General features: G+C 37.3%; 1 protein-coding gene across 20 annotated transcripts in view; it reads left to right on the top strand.

Moving 5' to 3' along the window:
- Window positions 1–20074, top strand: part of MYO3B (myosin IIIB) — a 202190-nt gene that overhangs the window by 22778 nt on the left and 159338 nt on the right. For 18 of the 20 annotated variants that reach the window (XM_068138617.1, XM_068138614.1, XM_068138619.1 and 15 more), the window contains 5 exons: window positions 9033–9216; window positions 10528–10662; window positions 12729–12833; window positions 13096–13195; window positions 16767–16843. In XM_068138617.1, coding sequence (XP_067994718.1) covers window positions 9033–9216; window positions 10528–10662; window positions 12729–12833; window positions 13096–13195; window positions 16767–16843 — 601 coding nt within the window. Of the gene's footprint in view, window positions 1–7318; window positions 7473–9032; window positions 9217–10527; window positions 10663–12728; window positions 12834–13095; window positions 13196–16766; window positions 16844–20074 lie in introns of all 20 variants that reach the window. The other 2 variants (XM_068138623.1, XM_068138622.1) reach the window with 1 other exon arrangement.

Below are 20074 nucleotides of genomic sequence, written 5' to 3'. Positions count from 1 at the left end.
TACTTGTACTTGGACCATCGGTCACCTTACCACAAGGGCTTAATTCGCTTTGCCTGCTTAATAGCAGCACAAATGTCACAGTCATGGATGACTTGTGTGATAGCATCCATGGCAATGTCTATGGATCTCTCAAGAGCCCACTGGTAGGTTGCATCTCTGCCTTGATGTCCTGACAAATCGTGAGCCCACCGAGCTAAGAATGTCTCACCTCGGTGTTTCCAGCCAAGATCGAGATCAGAGTTTGTGTTGAGAAACACAACTTGAGAAACTCTTTCAGCTAGATCTGCCTGATGGTTGTGTTGCTGTTCCTCAGTAGCTTTGCTCTTAGGAATGTGAGCATCAATGTGTCTCACTTTCACTGGAATTCTCTCGATTCAAGCAGCAATGTCCTGCCACAGGTCAGCTGCCCAAACAGACTTTCCTTTTCTCTGCCAACCATTCTTTTTCCAGTCCTTTAGCCATCCCCGCAGAGCATTGGCTACCCTTCATGAGTCAGTGTAGAGATAAAGCTTTGGCCATCTTTTGCGTTCAGCTACATCAAGAGCTAGCTGGACAACTTTTACCTCTGCAAATTGACTGGATTCTCCTTTTCCATCCTTTGCCTCTGCAACTTGATGTGTTGGACTTCACACTGCAGACTTCCATCTCTGCTTGTTTCCAACAAGATGGCAAGTACTGTCTGTGAACAAAGCACATTTCTTTTCATCGTCAGAAAGGTCATTGTTAGGAGGAGCTTCCTCAGCATGAGTTACTCTCTCTTCTGGAGGTTTTGTACAGTTAGTGCCTTCAGGCCAGTTTGTGATCACCTCCACCAGACCGGGTCTTTCAAGATTTACCATTCAAGCTCTCTGCATTATCAGAGCCATCCACTTAGACCATGTGGCATCTGTGGTATGATGTGGAGTAGAGCCTTTGCCTTTGAACGTCCAATTTAAAACTGGCAATCTAGGAGCTAGAAGAAGCTGTGACTCGGTTCCAATTGCTTCAGATGCAGCTTTTACTCTTTCATAGGCAGCTAGGATCTCTTTCTCTGTTGGCGTATAATTTGCCTCCGAGCCTCTGTAGCCTCAACTCCAGAAACCAAGAGGATGTCCATGTGTCTCACCTGGAGCTCTCTGCCATAAGCACCAGGTTGGAACCATTGTCATTTGCAGCCATGTACAAAATGTTTTTAATGGCTGGACCAGCTTGGACAGGTCCCAGACCCGTTGCATGGACTACTGCTTGTTTTATCTGGTCAAAGGCTGCTTGTCGGTCAGGACCCCACTGGAAACTGTTTCTCTTTCGAGTTACATCATACAGAAGTTTCACAATCTGTATCCAGGAATGTGCAGTCTCCAGAATCCCACTATACCCATATATACAAAATATACAGTATTTACAGTATTATACAGATATTTGCAATTAGCAAACAGCATGAAAACCCCCCGGTCAAGAGACTCCCTCCCCATTTCCCCTGTCCCAAGGGAGAAAGGAGTGGAGAGGGAAGCAGTGGGTTAGACTCAGCCAAGGCCAGCCAAAGCACGCAGATTTCTCTCTTCTGAGTGAAGCAAAAACAGCCGAGATCAGAAGAGAAGAGAAAAGGGAGGGGTTGTTATGGTACAGCTCCTCTTACTATAGATATTTACCCAAAGAATTTGGTTAGAATAATGTTTTGGTTTCCTTTTTACACCCAATAGTGATTTATTTATATTTTTCTACTTTTCTGCTCAAGACCTGTAACTAAATTTTAAAGGCATAGCCTAAAACCACCACAAGCCTTAATGAAACAATTTTTTAAAGTTTTGTGAGAAAATCCTTTCTCGCAGAAGGCTGCATTCAGATTCAAGAGAGAAGTAGTAATCCCCCAAATAAATAAGTTCTGACAGTCTTCATAAAGATCTGTGTCAGGCTAGAGGAATGAACCATAAACAGCATTCCCTTTGAGGGTGACACAGGTTGAATTTCATTCTTAATGCATTCTGCTTTGGTTGTTCCACCCATGTGCTAACAATTCCAGCTTAGCTACAGCAGATGTTGTTCTTTGGGGGTATCGGCATAAAAAAGAATGGTTATTGTTATGATGGTAGAAAAGTAAAGAGACACGGGTTACCAAATACATTGGTTTCACAGCTCCTGAAATAAGTTACTTCGTGGCTTTCTTGGTTTTGCAAATACCAAATACTAATTCTTTTCATTCTAGCTATGTTTCAGCATGTTCAATTAAAGAATTTCAGCTATGGTAGACCAAACTAAAGTCTGCTGTACCTATGAAAATCAGTGTGATTGGATGATTCTAACACAAAGAACGTGATTACTAGTATAATGCCATTTACATCAATGAAGATTAGGTAGGAAAGCACCTAGAAACTTTCTGAAGTACTAGTGATTTTGTTTTATTAAAAAAGGTGGAGTGGCTTGAGTTCATACTCATGTTTAAGACTTTCCTACTGTAGAAAACCCTAGTGGTTGCTTGTTCCATTCTTGACTATGCAGTAGATTGAGGCAGTATTTAACTTAAAGTCCATGGCTGCATTCTGTGCATGCTAAGCAGGTCTCTTTAAAGCGAATATTACCACGTTTGCAAGTTCCATTCAACTAGGAAGTGGCTTGAGGTGAGTCAAACTGGTACGTTTGTACATCTGAGAGAAGCAGCTTTAGAATGAATTCCTGGGAAGCAAAAGAAACCTCATTTTTGAAGGAGATGCAGTTATGAAGGAACTAGACTCATGTACCTGGAACCCATGGAAAATAGAAGTTTAATGAATATTGTGGCTCTTGCTGGCACTTGCTTGGGAGTTGCAGGGTGAGAGGTGCTAGATACTTCTGAAGTGAAGTAACTTCTTTATGTCCCAGCAACGGAGTCAGCAGTGCCTACTGCTCTGACTCTGGCCTTCAGGAAAGACTGCAAATGTAAACCCAGTAAGAGGAGCATTAGATTGGCAGAGGAGCTGGTCAGGGGCAAGCTGTACTTCAGCTTTGCCTACAGGCATCCTAGATCTGTTTATGAAACTACCGATCATGAGGATGTATTGCCCACCCAGACTAGGCATCTGTTTGATTTATATGAACAGTGCAGAAATGATCAATCATTATCAGACAAAGATTAGTGCTTTACTCATGAAGGTTCAGTAAGAATTTACTTACAAAGCTTAATGAAAATGTGCAACTGGACTGTCTGGACTAGGCACATATATCTTCCCTGCTGTGCATTTTCCAGGATATTAATGGATAGTTTTCTGGTTTAAACTCAAACATTTGATCCAAGAACTTGAATTAAGATTATAATCTTACAAACATTTGTGGTTCAGAACTGTTTTAGGAGTGCTGGTATTAAATTTTCACTATTTGACTAAAGCATTCAGAAATCAAGTGGGTTTTTTTTTTTGGTGGTTTGGTTTGGTTTGGTTTTTTCTCTTTATATCTAGATAAGGTGATATTTAGATTGCTCTGCATGGTGCCAGTAGCTATTTTGTGGGTGGTTTATCCTAGGAATGGGATTGTTTCATGCTGTGGTGAACTGGAAGTGTGGACAAGAAAGAAAACATTCACAAAGCTTTCCTCAGAACTAGCATCCAAACACTATCCTTTGCTACTGGTTATCACTCTATTCTCTCCCTGTGATTGATATTGCAAGCCTAAAAGCTTAAGTTATCTAATCCGTCTACATAAAGGAAGCAGAAGGAAATAAAGTAACAAAGATGTTCCTGAATTTAAAGTACTTTATGTAAAGAAAGAGAGTGTATGTGAGCACAATTAGTAAAAGGTTTTAAGATGAACTACGTGGAAAGGGAAAGTGCTTCTCAGTTACATCCTCTCCATCTCCATTTTGAGCATCCACAGCATCAGTTTCATGGTTTGCAAATTCAAGACGTATGTGTTCTATGAACTGAATTTAGTAGGAGTATTTTCAGGGATCTACCTTTCATCTATAAATAATAGCAACGCTATTCCTCATTGTCCAGTTTTTCCATTATGCTGCCCTAGTGAAACGGTCAGTTAAAGCACATTTCCTTTTGTTTGCAAGTTGTATAGCATCAATAACAGTCTTGGCACATACTTTTGTCTTCTTCCTTCATCTCCTTCTATCACTGGACCTTAATCTCAGAAAGAACTCTGCAGGTTGTATTTTTCAGTATCTCTGAGACCAATTTGGAACAGTTATAGGAGGGTGTGTTGATGGATTCTTTTGTATGCTTTATTTCAAGATATTGACATCCTCTTTGTTTTAACCTGGTCATTGAGAAACAGCAGAGGAGACTAGCAGAGGAAGCTATTCTGACTATTGATTTTTCTTGTGCCTTTTGATGGTTCATTAATTCTTCTATCAATTGCTTCTTGGGTAGCTGTCTGGATGTGACCATTACTAGCCAGAGGAACAGGGGCTGCCATGGCTGGGTGAAGCTGTAGCTGATAATGTCAGATTTACCTTCTGAATTCTTCCATTTACTAGTTATTCATGTAGTTTGGAAGCAATATTCATCCCCCTACAAATAGTGAAATACCTGCATTTTGAATATGACATTCTTCTATTCTTTCTTCCACAGTATGTGTAGATGCCGGAAGACTGTAAGCCTTCTGGTTTCACCAGAGAGACAAGAAGAGTTAGACAAACAAAACATTGCAATAATTAGTCCTGTGCATGGATTGTTCATATAAGAACAGTATGTTCAATTTTGTTTCAGTAGCATCGACTGGTATTGCTGTTATGTTCATGTCAGCTATATTACAACTCAAAACTGTCTGGTAATGTATGCTATGGCTGTTTGAAAGCACTGGGTTCAAGTGAGGCTCCTAGTATGTAAAAACCTCTATGGAAGTCCCATTTTACTGTGACCTAGGAGAAGTTGCATGTTGGAAGACAGTAGGCAAATCACTATTGTGTAGAAGTTGAGTGAGGCAGTACTGAAAATAGAACAGTAATTGTAAACCTACTGTGTTTCTTGCTTACAAGTCACTCTTGTCCCAGTACTTTCTGAGAAGGATAGCTGTGATAATAAATTTGAAAGAAAAAGCTGCTGATTTTATTTCAGAAGTAATTATATCACACAATCTGTGTGTAGTTACTATATGCAAGGTTTAGGGGTTTTTGTTTCATTTTTACTGTGCAGGTTAAGATCACAGTAGAACTGTGACACCACATAATTTTTCAGATGGCTGTTCTGAGGCTGTTTAGAGCCATGGAATGCAATTGGAAACCTGTAGTTCACAGAGAGAAAAATTATTTGTGCCCTGTACATGACCCATATTTCTTTTACACAAAATACATATGTGTACTCTGTCTAAAGGATACTGTTAAGGAGTGATAATATGCAATAATTGATTCTAATATTGATCTTACAGAGATCAATACTTAATCTACTTAATGTAGATAAATGTTATTTGTGTATTTGCCTGACTGCCGTCTAAGTTGGTCTGTTGTGCCTGGTCTTTTGTTCTGACTGTTAAAAGTTTTCTAAATAGAAAAATCCATGTGTTGCAAAGAAACCCATGAAAATCACTTTATTGATGGAGAATATTTCTGTTCATGGATAAATAAAAGAAACCCTGTCAATGCCTGAAGCAATATGACTAGACTCCTGTCAGGATGTCCTTAATTTTGCTCTCAGTTCTGCCTCTTCCCAAGTATGCAAAACAGGGTTTGGTAGAGTGCTATGGTGGCATGTAGTCATTCTTCAAATAGTGTGTGTGCAGTCCTAAATAGCTTTGTGTAAGATGTTCCCCATCCAGTAAAGTTAATTGCTGGAGTGTAATTTTTTAGCATCTGGTATGGGCTATTTTGCTTGCCTGCATGGAACAGATTTAAACACTGGGAAGTTTTCTCCAGCTGGTGGCACAAATAATGAAATCCTTGTAATCAGTAGGTCTCTAATACATTGAGCTTCCCCCTGGGGAGGGCTTTGCTAAGTTTTTCACAGCTAGAAGCCACTCTCTGTACATAATTTCAAAGCCCAGAGAGGTGTGAGGCCTGATGTGGGGGAAGTGAAAGGAGAAATTTTTTCCTAAAGGAATTTCAGCATCAGCATTTTAGTGTTAAGGTCATCTGGAGTTGTAGCAAAAGTGGTTGCATTCACATGTAACTTTTCGCCATAGAAATAGAAAGTAAATGGCAGCCCTTCTTAAAAGAAGAGCAAATAGCAAAGCACAAATTCACTTTACAGTTTCAGCATTTTCCTTTAATGTTTATATTTTGCATTAAAAAAAAAATACCTAGATTTAACAGTGTCAAAGATATGGCAGATACTCTGGGTTTTGTTTTGTTTTCTTGTGTGTTTTTGTTGGTTTGGGTGTGGGGTTTTTGTGGGGTTTTGTTTGTTTTGGTTTTTTTATGGCATTTGATCCATCACAGGAACATCATAAGGGTTACTATGTTGTGTGCAATTAACACTTTCACTGATGGCAGATGTAGAACCTATTTAGATAATATTGTTAGAGGTCAAGAAGGTGCTGGTTTAGTTTAAGCAAAAGAGGTTTATGATATATATATACTTGGCAAATCTGATTCCATGAAATGCATAAACGTGCTGCCTGTCAACATAACCTTATGGTATAAATAAATGTTAATGTATTTTGAAAATTTGGAAATACCATTTTCAGAGTTACTTATGAATCAAAACAAAAGCAGGCAATGACACTGTATTGGTGTGGTGGATTTTGTTTGTGGATTTGGGGGTTTTATTGTTGCTGTTTTAAGAAAAAACATGTTTATTCAGGACAGCTGGCATCATAATAAATTCAGGGAGGCATCATAATAAATACCACATCACTAAAAAGAGTGGCATGCATAATTTTCTGAATCTGTGTGATAGTGTAGTTGTTGAAGTGGCAGTGAAATAAACGTATCAGTGGGGTTTTTTCTAATTTTTTTTTGTTTTTTTTGTTTGCATCAAAGCTATTTGCAATCTATTCTTCTCTGTTTCTTTTAATCTGAAGGTCTGTAGCATTTCTTCTAAAGCATTAATATCACATGTGTTCAATATGGTTGTTTTAGCCTGAGATGCAACTGTTCCAATTCGTGTTTGTATTCACCACCACTCCCCACCCTGCAAGCAAACCTTGTTTTTAAGGTTGACTTATCAGGAGCTACATGTCTGTGGCTGCTGTCTTCAGAGCATGTAGTACAGTCAGCGAAGTCTTTCACCTGACCTGCTTCTCTGTTGAGGTGCTAGTTGTATGTGTTCAGAATACTGTTCTGTATTTGCAGCACACTCTATTGGATCCAAAGAGAGAGAGATGCTGTCCTAGTAACTTTATATGATTGACCCACAACAGATGAATGACATTGATCCTACCTTTTTTTTCTTTTTTCTTCTTTCTTTGTCTTTTTTTTTCTTTCCAGACAAGAGACCAAAGCACCATCTTTGGTGCAAACACAGTTTTAACCAAGGAGGGAAATAGAGGTTTTCTCTAATTGTGCTTGCCATTGGTTAAGAAAAGACCATACTACTTCTAACCTGACTTCGGTAACAGCCCTGGTTTGTGTCTGCTATATGGTAAATTACTTTAACAACATATAAACATTTTGTCTTCAGGTCTATCACAATTTAAAATTTTCTTCTGAAAAGGAACAAGGCATGCAAATGAGTGTGTGTACATGTTTCCATTTTGAGCGTTGCTATACAGGCATGCAGTGCATGAGAATTTGTACACAGATTATTTTCTTTGTTATCACTAACAGAAAGCACAGTTATTTCTTTAACTAGATTGAAGATGTGCTGCTTCGTTCCTTACTAACTTATCATTTTCCCGAGCCAGGCTCACATTTCTTTCTCACTAAATTTCTCATGCCAGATAGTTGTCACTGATCCCAGATACATTAAAGAGATAAGAAGCAAATTTTAAATACTATTTTTTTCAAGCAAATTTGCCTATATCAGGCATGCTTAGAAAGAAGTGGCTCCAGCCTTAAAATTTGAGGGTGTATTTGAAGTATCCAAAATTCAAGAGATTTTTGCAGTCAGTGATGGTGGTGTCTTCAGTTGGTTTTGCAAGATCACTTTCTTATTTTTCTCCTTCTCCAGTTTGTTTTGTGGATCTTCTAGTTAAGTGTATGCATAGCTGAGGTGGTCTACTACCACCAAATGAGCAAATAATGTTTTTTTAGAGAAACCATAAACTAATCAGCTTCCCTAATGATGAGTTATATAAGAAGGTTAAATTAATCTCATCTTAAATTTCATTTATGTTCTCACTACTTCGTATCCTATGATTGTATTGTAATTTTCCTAATCGCCAGAACTTAGCATTTGTGTAATTTCAGGAGTGGGAATGAGCCCTTTGCCTAGGCTGCAGTGATCCCTCCATCACTCAGAAGTGTTTGGGAAAGCAACTCTGCTGACTGGGAGGTCTCCTGAAAGTGGAGGTTCAGTCAGATAGTGTGGCATACCATAGCACACTTTGGCTGAAATACAGAGATAGGGACAAGTGCAATTGTTGACAAACATCTCCAGTGATGAATGTCACCTCAGTGGTGTAGCTGTTTCTTATTATCGTGTTGGTTTGTATTTTATGGTACCAGCCACCCCTGTCTTAACTTTTATTAAACTAGTTATACATAGCATCATTGTAGATATATTAAACATGTGGAGGTGTTATACCTACTGAATGCCTGTCTGGCAAATATCAAGGGAGCATTAGACAAAAATATGTTAAAAGCATTACATTAATTTTTACTGCACAAAAAACAGGGCCTCAGTTAATGACTCATACCAGTTGTGTAAAATGTCCATTAAAAGAGTGTGCAGTAGAAGGAGGGGTCAGATTTTGTTAAAGTGTGTTCAGAATGATGTGGCATGTGTGACAATGTTTGGAGCAAATAATAGCTTCAAAAAAGTAAGTTAAGAGAAGTGGTCCTTAAAATTTCCTTTCTATTCCTTCGTTTAATGATTTTATCTTTCTGTTTGGTTTTAATTTGTGATTCTAACTATATTTCTCCTCAAATTAAGACAATGTTGGCTTTTGGTTGGTTTGTTTCTCATCTCTTCATCATGAGACACCTTCTTTGGTAGTTACTTGGGGTTTTCAACTGTATGTGTGTCTGTTTTGTTTTCCAGGAAGCCGTTGTATGGATTATTTCAATACAATTCCAGTATGATTGGACTAGAATCATTAGCTGACCCCTCAGATACCTGGGAAATTATAGAAACTATTGGAAAAGGCACTTATGGTAAAGTCTATAAGGTTGCAAATAAGAAAGATGGGAGTCTGGCAGCAGTAAAGATTCTGGATCCTATCAGTGTAAGTTAAAAAATATTAAACTAACTTCATTGTTAATTTAAAAGAATTCTCAAACAGAGTTGAAATGTAAATCCAATATGTGAAAGGGGTGAAAGGGTCCTGATGGAAACAATTTTGAACAATGCATTGCCAAAAGGAGTTTGGTACCAGCATGTGAAAGATGCAGTCTACAACTTCAGCATCTTGTATGCTATTTGAAGACATTATTTGCTTAGTTTATCATTTAAGTCTCCATAATTCTTCTGGTACAAATGTAGATATCTGTGCTTGGAGCGTGCAAATGGTAAGAAAGCACAGGGGCATGCCTCTTAGGGGCCTCCTATAGTAGGGAAAACACAAGATACTCTTAATGTTCTTACTTTATTCTGTGTACTACCTGAAACAACTACTTTTGCCCTCACAGAAGTACTGTGAACTCTAGCATATTTTATAGTTGTCTTCTATAAGTGGATAATATTGTGAGGCAGTAGCTAAGATAAAAACAGAAGAAGAGCACAGCTCAAAGTCTCAAAGGTAGTTTTCTGCCAGCTCCAATTTTAGTGGGTATTAAATGCTTAGCTTCCCTTGAGAACCAAGGCCCTGATTTTCAGTGGATGATTTAATTGGTAGCTGCTCAGGTTAGATCAAGTTGGAGATTTGATCATGGCAGCTGCACTGAAAAATTTGCTGAAAAATGTTGCCTTTCTGTCATCAACCACTATGAAACTCATTTTGCTTTTCTCTTGTTTAAACCCGAAGAAGATAATAATTAAGATGATATCCGTTTTTAGAAAAATGTTTTAAAAAGGGAAAGTACATGTAAGAGCTTACCTTTTTTAAATGCAGAAACAAGGAAATAGTGCTTTAGGGCTGTTCTGAGCTGTGGCTGCTGTGCTGATATTAAACAGTATTTTGTGGTTGTCACAGAATTCTTTCATGAGCAGATACGCTTTTTTCATTGATTTTGTTTTGTCTCTCTTTAATTGTTTCCTCATAAGAATGTCTTTGTTTTTATTGATGTCCCGTTTGTGGTTTTTCTGATACTGTTTCCTGTTTTTTCCCATCCGATGACCATAGAAAAAAAGAACGAAACAAAGGTTCATGCATTTACATTTATCTTACGCATTAAAACCATCTGTGTTTCAAAACAGGTTTAAATGCCACCCATACAATTTCAGCATGCATGTGTAAGTTTCTTATTTAGGCAACTGAGTGAAGTTAAGTGTGATTTTTATTTTTCTGGTTTCTTTTAATCCATGAGACTTTATTCTTGGTTTGTACAAACTTACTGTGTTTATATGTACTGTATGTTTGTGTTTTTTTTTAATTTAGGATGTAGATGAAGAAATTGAAGCAGAATACAATATTTTGCAGTTTCTTCCCAATCATCCTAATGTTGTTAGATTTTATGGGATGTTTTACAAAGCAGATCAGTATGTGGGAGGACAGCTCTGGCTAGTACTTGAGGTAAAACCATTTTGATTATATTACATCTTAACTAGCAAATGTTGTTTGGTTTCTGTTTTGGATGGTGGGAAGAATCACAGGCTTTCATGATTTTCTGACTGGGGTCATTAATCAAAGGATTGGTGATAGATGATGTGTGGTATCCTACTGTTGAAGATAACATCCAAACTCAGGGAATGCCCTTGCATTTTATTTCTATTCAAGTTGTTATTTTTATGATTATGCAATTTTAGGATAGGTGTAGCAGAGCCAGCTATATAGCAAGCTTCCCTGCTTTCCCACCATCAGTGTCCTTTTTAAAGTATTACTGTCAGGTGTGAATTGGTCATGAGTTTACAACTTCATTTTGTCCCAGATCTTTCCTGACTGTCAAGAACATTGTGACTGACAGCTGCAGGAGTGTTTGTGGGATGTATTTATTTTCAGACTCAGTCCTTCATTTAACATATGCTACCAAACAGCTGTCAGCCTGTATCATTTTTCAGTCACAGCAGGCTTGCATTGTTTTGAAGTGAGGACATACTTTTTATTACAGTTGCTGGCTAGAGATAAGTTTAGTAGAGCCTGTCTCAATAACACATTTAGTGCAATGAAAGCAAGAAACAAAAAGCTTTTACTTAATGGTTTGTCAGCAAATGGTTAATCATGTATTTTCTCTTCTTAGATGATGATCTCCTGTAAATACATTTAATGACTGATATTGAGCTAAATATAAAATTATCTTCTTATGAATTGAAAGGACAAATTCCTGCAGAACTCACCAGTGTTTCAGATAACTAAATGTTTCTTCAGGAACTTATTTATAGATTCATGGAATTATAGAATGCTTGGAGTTGTAAGGGACCTTAAAGAATTGTTTATTTCTAACTATCCTGCAATGGGTAGAGGCAGCTCCTACTAGACCATGTTGCTATTTATATAAAGTGTGTCTTGTTTATCACATGATCTCACCCCTTCTATGAACTATAACTTGGAGTCTACTGAAATTATCTGATGCAAGGGGGAGTTAGTAATACACAAAGGAAAAGATTAGCCTATTGTAAAAATTAGTGATTGAACCAATATACATTTGAGAGATACAAAACTTGAGTTTGTAGAACTTTTTCTACCATTCTCTTGATCTATGCTGTTGTATTTTAAATTTCATACTGATAATGTGAGATGAACTTGTGTTGAACTGCCTGTGATGTCTGTGTGGCTGAAGCATTGTTAAAGACACTGGCTACAAAACGAGATATAGAGGAGAGAATTCAATGAAAGAAAGGCAATCAATCCTCCCCTATTTTATTTTTTTTTACTGAACAATTATGAATATTAACGTAAGAAAAAGAAGAGAAAGGAAAGAGGTGAATAGCTGCTTAAGAGGGCATGGACAGTAAACTAATGGTGTGAGTTAAAAATATATTTCAAAATACTCTTATTTTACTTTCTCTCCTCTTCTTTTGATGTATGGCAGCACATTAGTGGGAAATGCTTGCAGGAAGATGATTTTCTGGATCAGAATGTTTCATCTCAGTTGTTTGGAGCACATGCCATCAAATCTCAGTATAGAGATATGGCTTCTGTCTACTTTATATCGCCTGCCAGCAGGAGCATTGATGGAGTGAAAGTTTAAAATGACTGTAATTTGTTGCCTTCCAGTTATCAAGAGCATCAATCTTTTCTGTCTGGCCTTTTCTTTGCAGCTTTTCAAAAAGGAAATGCACATATTTTTGTGAAAAACTGAAATAATGTAAATTTTATATAGAATTCCTCTTTTAACAACAAAATAGACTCCTGATAATTCATTTTTTTTAGTTATGTTTTATAAATTACACTTTATAATCTTTGGTTTTCACTTTCCTCCCCCTACCCAGACTGCTGTGATATATTATTAACATTGCTAATAAAATATGTTCTAAGGTGAGGTAACAATGTAAATAACTGCAAGGTAAAAATCTAGCTGGTCCCAGACTTGTCTTGTAGTGCTGTGTTGCATAGTAGGTGTTTACCGCCTAAACAAGTATATTAACTTAGGATATTGTCTTTTTTTTTTAACCCCCACCTCACAACTCCCCCATTCACAGCTGTGCAATGGAGGTTCTGTCACAGAGCTTGTCAAAAGCCTGCTGAAGTGTGGCCAACGGTTGGATGAAGCTATAATTTCATACATCTTATATGGTGCTCTCTTGGTAAGGATGTTCACTGGGCTTGTTATGACAGCAGAGGGTGCAGTTTACTCATCTCATACATACACTTTCCATTTATAAAGTATGGTAATATTGACAAAATTATGTGGGCTATTATAGCAGCAGGGGTTGTATCAGGCATGTAATCTGGTAGACAGATGTTTCTATAGAGTATGTGCAGATTGTCTTCATTACATTCCCTAATAGTAGGGTAATTGTTTTTAAATAAGGAAGTAAACTTATTTTTGTTACTGCTGGTATATAGGGCCTTCAACATTTACACAATAACCGGATCATTCATCGAGATGTGAAAGGGAACAACATTCTCCTGACAACAGAAGGTGGAGTCAAGCTCGTTGACTTTGGTAATGACCACTTCCCATTTATTTTCCTGATACATGCAGTTTAGCCAAAGGCATCTGTTTACTTTCCCCTGGGAAGGCAGAATGCCATAGTGAGAGACTTTTTCAGAAGGGTACTCAGAATTGTATAAGGAAGGAATAGTGGAAAAGAGTCTTGATACAGCAAGAATAAAAATTCTAACCAAAAATCAGTAATAGACTTTTAAGTTAAAAGCTTAAGCATTATAATTTAGTAATTAAAAATAATTCTGAAGGTACCATTTTATTTACAAAGCTCTTTTGCATTTCACAAGGAATGTCAGTTTCAGGGCAGTTGTCCTCCTAATTTAAATTTAGATACTCTGTATTTTGCATATGAAAAGGAAATATTCTCCTCTCTGAAATGGTTTTTCTAGCCTTAAGCATACTTTTTGCCTCTGAGCAGAAGGTAAAACGGTCCCTTGGGTCCAGAACCTAATATCCATTTAATTTGTGATTATTGCTATTAGGTTTGAGCATTGTCAGTCTAGAAACAAATCTTAAGAAATGTGTGGTAGAGAAAGATATATAGATAGAAAGGCAGTAGAATTTGACTCAGTTCAGCAATTAGGATTTTTTTCTCTCTTTAAGCATGAACTTAAAAAAATAAGGAAATGCTTTAGTCCCTCAGATAGGTATGCAATAGTATGGAAAATTTTATCAAAGGTAACAGATTATTACAGAATTTATTAATAAAACCATATAATACAAAAGGTAATTGGTAATCATCATTGAGAATACTCTTGTATGAATAACAGATGTTTGTTTAGCGGTGCATGAAGGTAAAGAAAAAAAACACAAAATGAGATTAGTGTAAAATGGCATGCTAAAAAATTCTGCAAATGGTAGTATTTTTTTTCAAAATATCCAAATTTATTAAATGTATGCAGTGGAAATGAAATTTAATATTGGTATTGTCATGATGTTACAAAGTTAATGTAAAAATCTATTGAAGATGATGAAGTGAGTTGGGAAACAGGAGACTCTTTAGTGTCTTTTAGGGACAGAAATTCATTATGTTGAATGGTAAAGGCAACAATTAAAATAGTGCTGGAAGAAACATGTAGCCTTAGCAAAACATGAAGTCTCTGACCTAGTACAAGGGAAGAACCCCTTCTTGTTTGGGAGAATTTTGGCACTATGATCTTTGTTGGTAACTATCCAATCTGGGAAGAGTTGGCTTTTCTCCCTAGAGCAAAAGGTTTTCATGAGGTATATCAAAGGCCTTAGATGCAGCAGAAGCTCAGCTTGGAGCTTTGACTTCCGAAGGCAGATCAGTGTGCTGCAACTGCAAGTGGCACATTCAAGGAAACTGAGAATCTCACCCTTTCTGTTGTCCTATGGGTGTCTCTGATCTCGTAATTTGGTTTTAATTTTTTGTTTTGGTTTTCCTACTTTTGAAGTTACAACAGTAACTGTAGAAAATTTTGACAAATATGACTACCTCAGGAAAAGACATGACTGAAATCTTGAGTCTTTCCTGACACTTAATAGCAAGAGAATGCCAAGTAATGCCCACCTATCTGTGGGTTTCAGATGGGAAGCATCAAGTACCAAGCTTTCATTAAGTTGCTCATCTAGCCCATTGCCATAGTCACAAAAGGGACTCTGGGAACAAATTGGGACTGACTCACAGGTGATACTGTTTATAGAAATGTCTAACTTGTTACAGAAAGTAGAAACTATGTAATGAAAAATGCATGTTGTTCAGGAAGAGAAAGGACTTGCAGTTCAGACAATTGAGTGGCATAAAATTGGAGCCTGTTCTTGCCTCTGACAGTGTTTCTGTGTGGTGCTGGCAGGTCACTTGCATCAAACTTTGTAGAAGTGACTGTTTTGTTCCTCACTTTCCTGGTAGCCAGTTTGAAACATCTTGTCCTCCTTTGCAGGAGAGCTTAGTGTTCTTGAACTGCAGCTGAGATCTATTACAGGTCTTTTTGAGGCATATGGAGTGCCTGAAAATTGAAAGATCTCAGATTAACTACCCAAAACCAGTGGATGCTTTGCATATTTTTAAGTAATCCCTGGAACTAATAATCCTCTTCCATTTTGCAGGAATGTTAAGGAGATTTATTGTTTGATCAGGAGAGAAGAAAACATGTTAAAAGGAAAATTAATTTTAAATTTAATATAGGATTGGATACCCTAAACGAGTAACTAAAACACAAATCAACAGGGGTAAAAAAAATCAATGACTGCCTATTGAGTGAATGCTACCATTCTGTCCACAGAATGAGACAGAATCTTGGGGAGGGAGGGAAAGTTACTTCCTATTAAAGGCTGTGTATGTGGATATTAGGTCACAGAGACGATTACACAGATAGTCTTAATTAGGACTTTTTTTTTTTCCTTTACTGCATGACTTTGCAGCTTGCTCTTTCAGTGTCACACATTTCTTGCCTTTACTGCTCTACACAGCATGATATATTTGAAATAATAATGTCAACCCAAAATGTCTGCAGCTTACCATTCATTTATGCTCATGCTCACTCACTCTGTCCTGCCTTCTATCTCTCAGCAGTTTGGTATTCTGTGCTGTTTTGGAGTGTCCTGGGCAGCAGCTGCAAATTAACCTAGCTGAAAAGAGAGCAGAGTTAAATGTACAGAGGCTTGCTGTAGGTCGTAGGCATTGTTTCACAGCAGTACTCAGGAAATAACTGAAGACTTGCCATAATACTGAAAAAGAAATACAGAATTAAGTGTTGGAGCCAGCAATCAAATGATTTAATTTATGAGTCTCAATTTCTTACTTTGGCATCAAGCAATCTGTATTGGATGTGGTTTTTATCTGATTTTTGTGTCTGGGTAATGGAGCAGGCATCAGGCTACTGTGTTTTTAGGTAATCTTAAGGTGAAATATGTTTTTAATTGATGCTGGGTTTATGACAATTCATTGGAATGGTTCTGAACTCTCAATTGTATGCTGACCAAGGCACAGAAGATGATTTGCTGTTAATGTTTGTTCTGAGTTGCAAATGTTTTTTGATTTCACTCTGGTTTGTGTTTTTTTCATCTGTGTTTCTGCAGTCCAGCTCCAGTCAGCAAAGCGCTGAAGCACAGTCTTTAAGCATGTGCTTAACTCCTTAAGTACAATCTTTGGTGTGAACTTGGGCTTCTGTACTTTTCTCATTAGGAAAAGATTGAAGCGAGTGCGGAAGCCTCTCCAGATACTCTAGTGAACAATTTTCCTGCCAGCAGTGTTGAGGGAATAAATTTCTGAAACAGAAGTTTTAAAGTCAAATTGTAATTTTAATTGTTCTTGTTTATACTCATAGAAACAGCAGAAAAAAGTCTGTGATATTCAGGTGCCAATTGAATTTTTGAATTTGAATCAAAGTGCTTTAAACTGAGTCATTCAGAAAAAAATCTCTGAGTAATTCTGAATGAAACCAGCAAGCTGAAATTAATCAAAGAATTCAGTTCAAATGGTGCACTTACTTTGGCAAGGCACTCTGCAGCTGTACTCCCAGGCTTGGGGTTTGTTTTCCAGATACTTGAAATAAATTGACTGAAATTACAGAAACTTGAAGCAAGGTTTTGATCTGTTTTCTTGCAGGTGTTTCAGCCCAGCTCACCAGCACACGGCTGCGCAGAAACACTTCAGTGGGAACCCCGTTTTGGATGGCACCTGAGGTAGGCAAAGACTCTATTGGCAAAGTTGTCTCCATTCATTGCAATGCACACTTTCTTGTGAGTACCACATAGCCCTCTGTTCAGTACAATGAGTATACTATTAGAATGTACAAAATGGATCTCTAGTGATCTTTGTTATTTTCTTCTCTGTAACATTTCCCAAAAAATACAGATAACCTGCAAATTACTGAGGGTCTCCTTGAAAATTTTTGTACTTTCCAGGCAACAATCTGTTTTGGTGTGCTTAACTGTGCCTCTAAATACAGACTGGGAGAAGGAGGAATTCTGGTGTTCCTGTCTTGCTATAGGACTCTGCAAAACCTGGACTCAATCATGTGTCCTTTAACCTTAATCTTATTGGCTGAGGATCTACGCATCTAGACACAGGGACTAGCATAGACTGAAAATGGAGAAAAACAATCTACAGGCAGCCTACCCAAATATCATAGACCATATTTTTACATACTACTGCCTAGACATAAGTCTTCCTATTTTACAAAGCTCTAGAAAGCTTTGACACATAGTTGAACAGAAGTGCCCTATATACTTTCCCTAAATTTGTTATGAAAGAAGTTATCCTTTGCCCTCCCCATTTTAAGAAAGAAAAAATCTTTTTGCAAGGTATAGGCTATCAAATTAAAAAATAGGGAATGGAAAAAGAGTGAACTATTTATTTTTAAGTTGTTAAACCTTCATAAACAGTAGTAGCCCTATTTCTGTTAAAGACTACTAGACTTATTTGAATTTTGGGGAATTTGCATGTGTTATAAATGAGAGCACATGCATTATATATGAAAGCACACATCTATTTCTGTATGTCAAACAGTGTAAGCATTGTGCAAACATTCATTTTAAAACATTTTATACTTTGTATACATCTGTTTCAGTTTCTAAGGAAGAGTGATTATAGCTGAGCAGAGAAAAGAAGCTGCTGTAACAGATCCAAAATTGATCTTGCACAGTCTCACAAAGAATGGTTGATATTGTACCATCTCCATAACAACCAGCTTACGTCACAAAAGAGACACAAGATACCTTAGAAACCACTGTGCAAGCATTGTTTATGGAATCACCTTGGTTGGAGACATTCTGAAACCTTTATAAAATAATCCTCCAGTCAATACTGGCCCTATTCTGAAATATTTTATTGCTCCTGGATTATTAGAAGTTATTTTTACAGTACTGTTTTGCTTGAATAATGACCATCAAAGGCAGTAATCATGCCACATACGTTTTCCCATCCTGCTTGAAAATAATAATTCTTGAGATAAAAAGTCAAATAAGCATAAATCTTGATCTGAAAATGTGTGTAACCAAGGTATGTTATGTGCGTAACCAAGGTATGTTATGTGCATAGCACATCAAAACAGGACCAGAAGTAGCTTTGAATGCCTCCTATTTTGAAGATTTGTCAAAAGAACCAGCCCAGTGCCATACACAGAGTAACTTGATTCGCATTTGCATGCCTTTCTTATGCTTTTAAATGACAAGTTGCATTAATACTTGTGCTCAGGTTACTATGGTTGCTTTCTTTGTGTTCATATGAATGATGTGCAAGATGAAGTTTACCTTACTGTTGGGGAGGTCTTTGGTATTTTTAAAATGTGCAGCCAGATATTTATGTGAAAGATGAAATGTTAGGACTGCAATGAACTGAAAACTCTTCTTGGATAACAGCTTCTTAGGAACAGTATTTTCTAGAGACTGTGGTGAGATAAGCTAAATCTAGAAAAGCACTTAAGAGTTGCAAAAATCTTGCTGCCTAGAAGTTTTGACATAGTACATAATATATATCAGTCCCCGAAGTACTATAAAGTAATTGGGCAGGAAGGAAGTGTTACTAATCAGTGAAATAGAAAGCATGAAGACAGAATTAAGTTTTTTGTAATGGGACTTCCACTGTCTGTGAAACATACAAGCCTTAGTCAATGTATAAGGCAGGCATAGGATCTAAACTGGGAGAAAGATGGATTTAGTCTGAAAGGGGAGGAGGGGTGAAAAAGCTTTTCCTTGGAGTAAGAGACTACAGGAGTATTTCAGAAATGTGCAGTGAAGCTGACAGGGAATGTTTTCCAGGGTAAACCCCAGGAAAATAAAACCCAGAGAAAAGTGATGCAAGATTATTCAAGATGGCAGATGGGAATAACTGGATATAGGCAGGGGACCAATATGTTAGGGGCTGGAAGGGACCTTGAGAGATCATCTAGTCCAACACCCCTGCTAAAGCAGGATCATCTATACCAGATCATACAGGAACTAATCCAGGCAGGTAATGAGAAACACTAGATCAGCCTGAATCAGGAACAGTCTGTATAATGAGGAAAACCATCATATTTGAAGAGGAAGCTTGCAAAATATATCAAAGGGCATGGTATTTGCAATAGTAAAAGGTCATAGGCAAATAACAGTCACTGAGGGTATTGTAAGGTGTTCTGTTCAGTATTCTTGCTGGCAATACAAAAAGCAGCTGCTTAACAGTTTGAGTGACTCAAACATCTTAGAGGGCTCTTTTCTTCTGATGATGACTGAGAGGCATGTTTAGCACCAGCAGGACAAATCATGATTTGTCCTTGAGCATTTGTTTAGAGCAGAGCATTTGATTAACAAAAATTTTGCTGAAAAAGGAAAATACAGGGGAAGCAACAGAGAAACTTGGCAAGGATGAGTCAGTTTGGGAGCAGCTTTAAAGGAGACTCACTGAAAATCAGTCATTGCTGTTTAACCTACTTAGGGTTGTCTCACACTTACATAGACATGCAGAAACTGAAACGCTAGATACAGGTATGCCAAGAAAACAAGGCAGGATAGGTTAAGTATGGCAGATTTTTAAAGCTACTTATTGCCAAGCACTTAAATCACAGGAAGACTCTCATTACACTTAAATTGTGTTGAATGCTAGCAGGAAAAATCAGATTTGAAACTTTTCAACTGAACTGCCTTTATGTCTCTTAACATACAACTTAGCATGTCTTGTTTTCAACCTCCACTGCAGAACTGAACAAAATCTAGATCAAACAGAATTGCAGTTTTCCATTTTCACAAACATAATAATCTAATTTTAAGAACAGAAATAGAAAAAGATATCTGAAGCCAGGAAGAACTGGAGAGATGCTGAAGGTGATTCGAGGTCACAAGGAGTATAACTTTTATATTTTACTGGTAACTACTGAAAAATGACAATGAAGCATTCATATTTGTATTTTAAAAGGAACATAATTAAAACATAGTTGA

The sequence above is a fragment of the Melanerpes formicivorus genome, unplaced genomic scaffold, assembly GCF_026170545.1.
Source record: "Melanerpes formicivorus ecotype bairdi unplaced genomic scaffold, bMelFor1.0.p_v2 SCAF_5, whole genome shotgun sequence".
Taxonomy (NCBI): Eukaryota; Metazoa; Chordata; class Aves; order Piciformes; family Picidae; genus Melanerpes; species Melanerpes formicivorus.
Note: the sequence above shows the minus strand (reverse complement) of the source record. Positions and strands in the feature narration are given on the sequence as shown.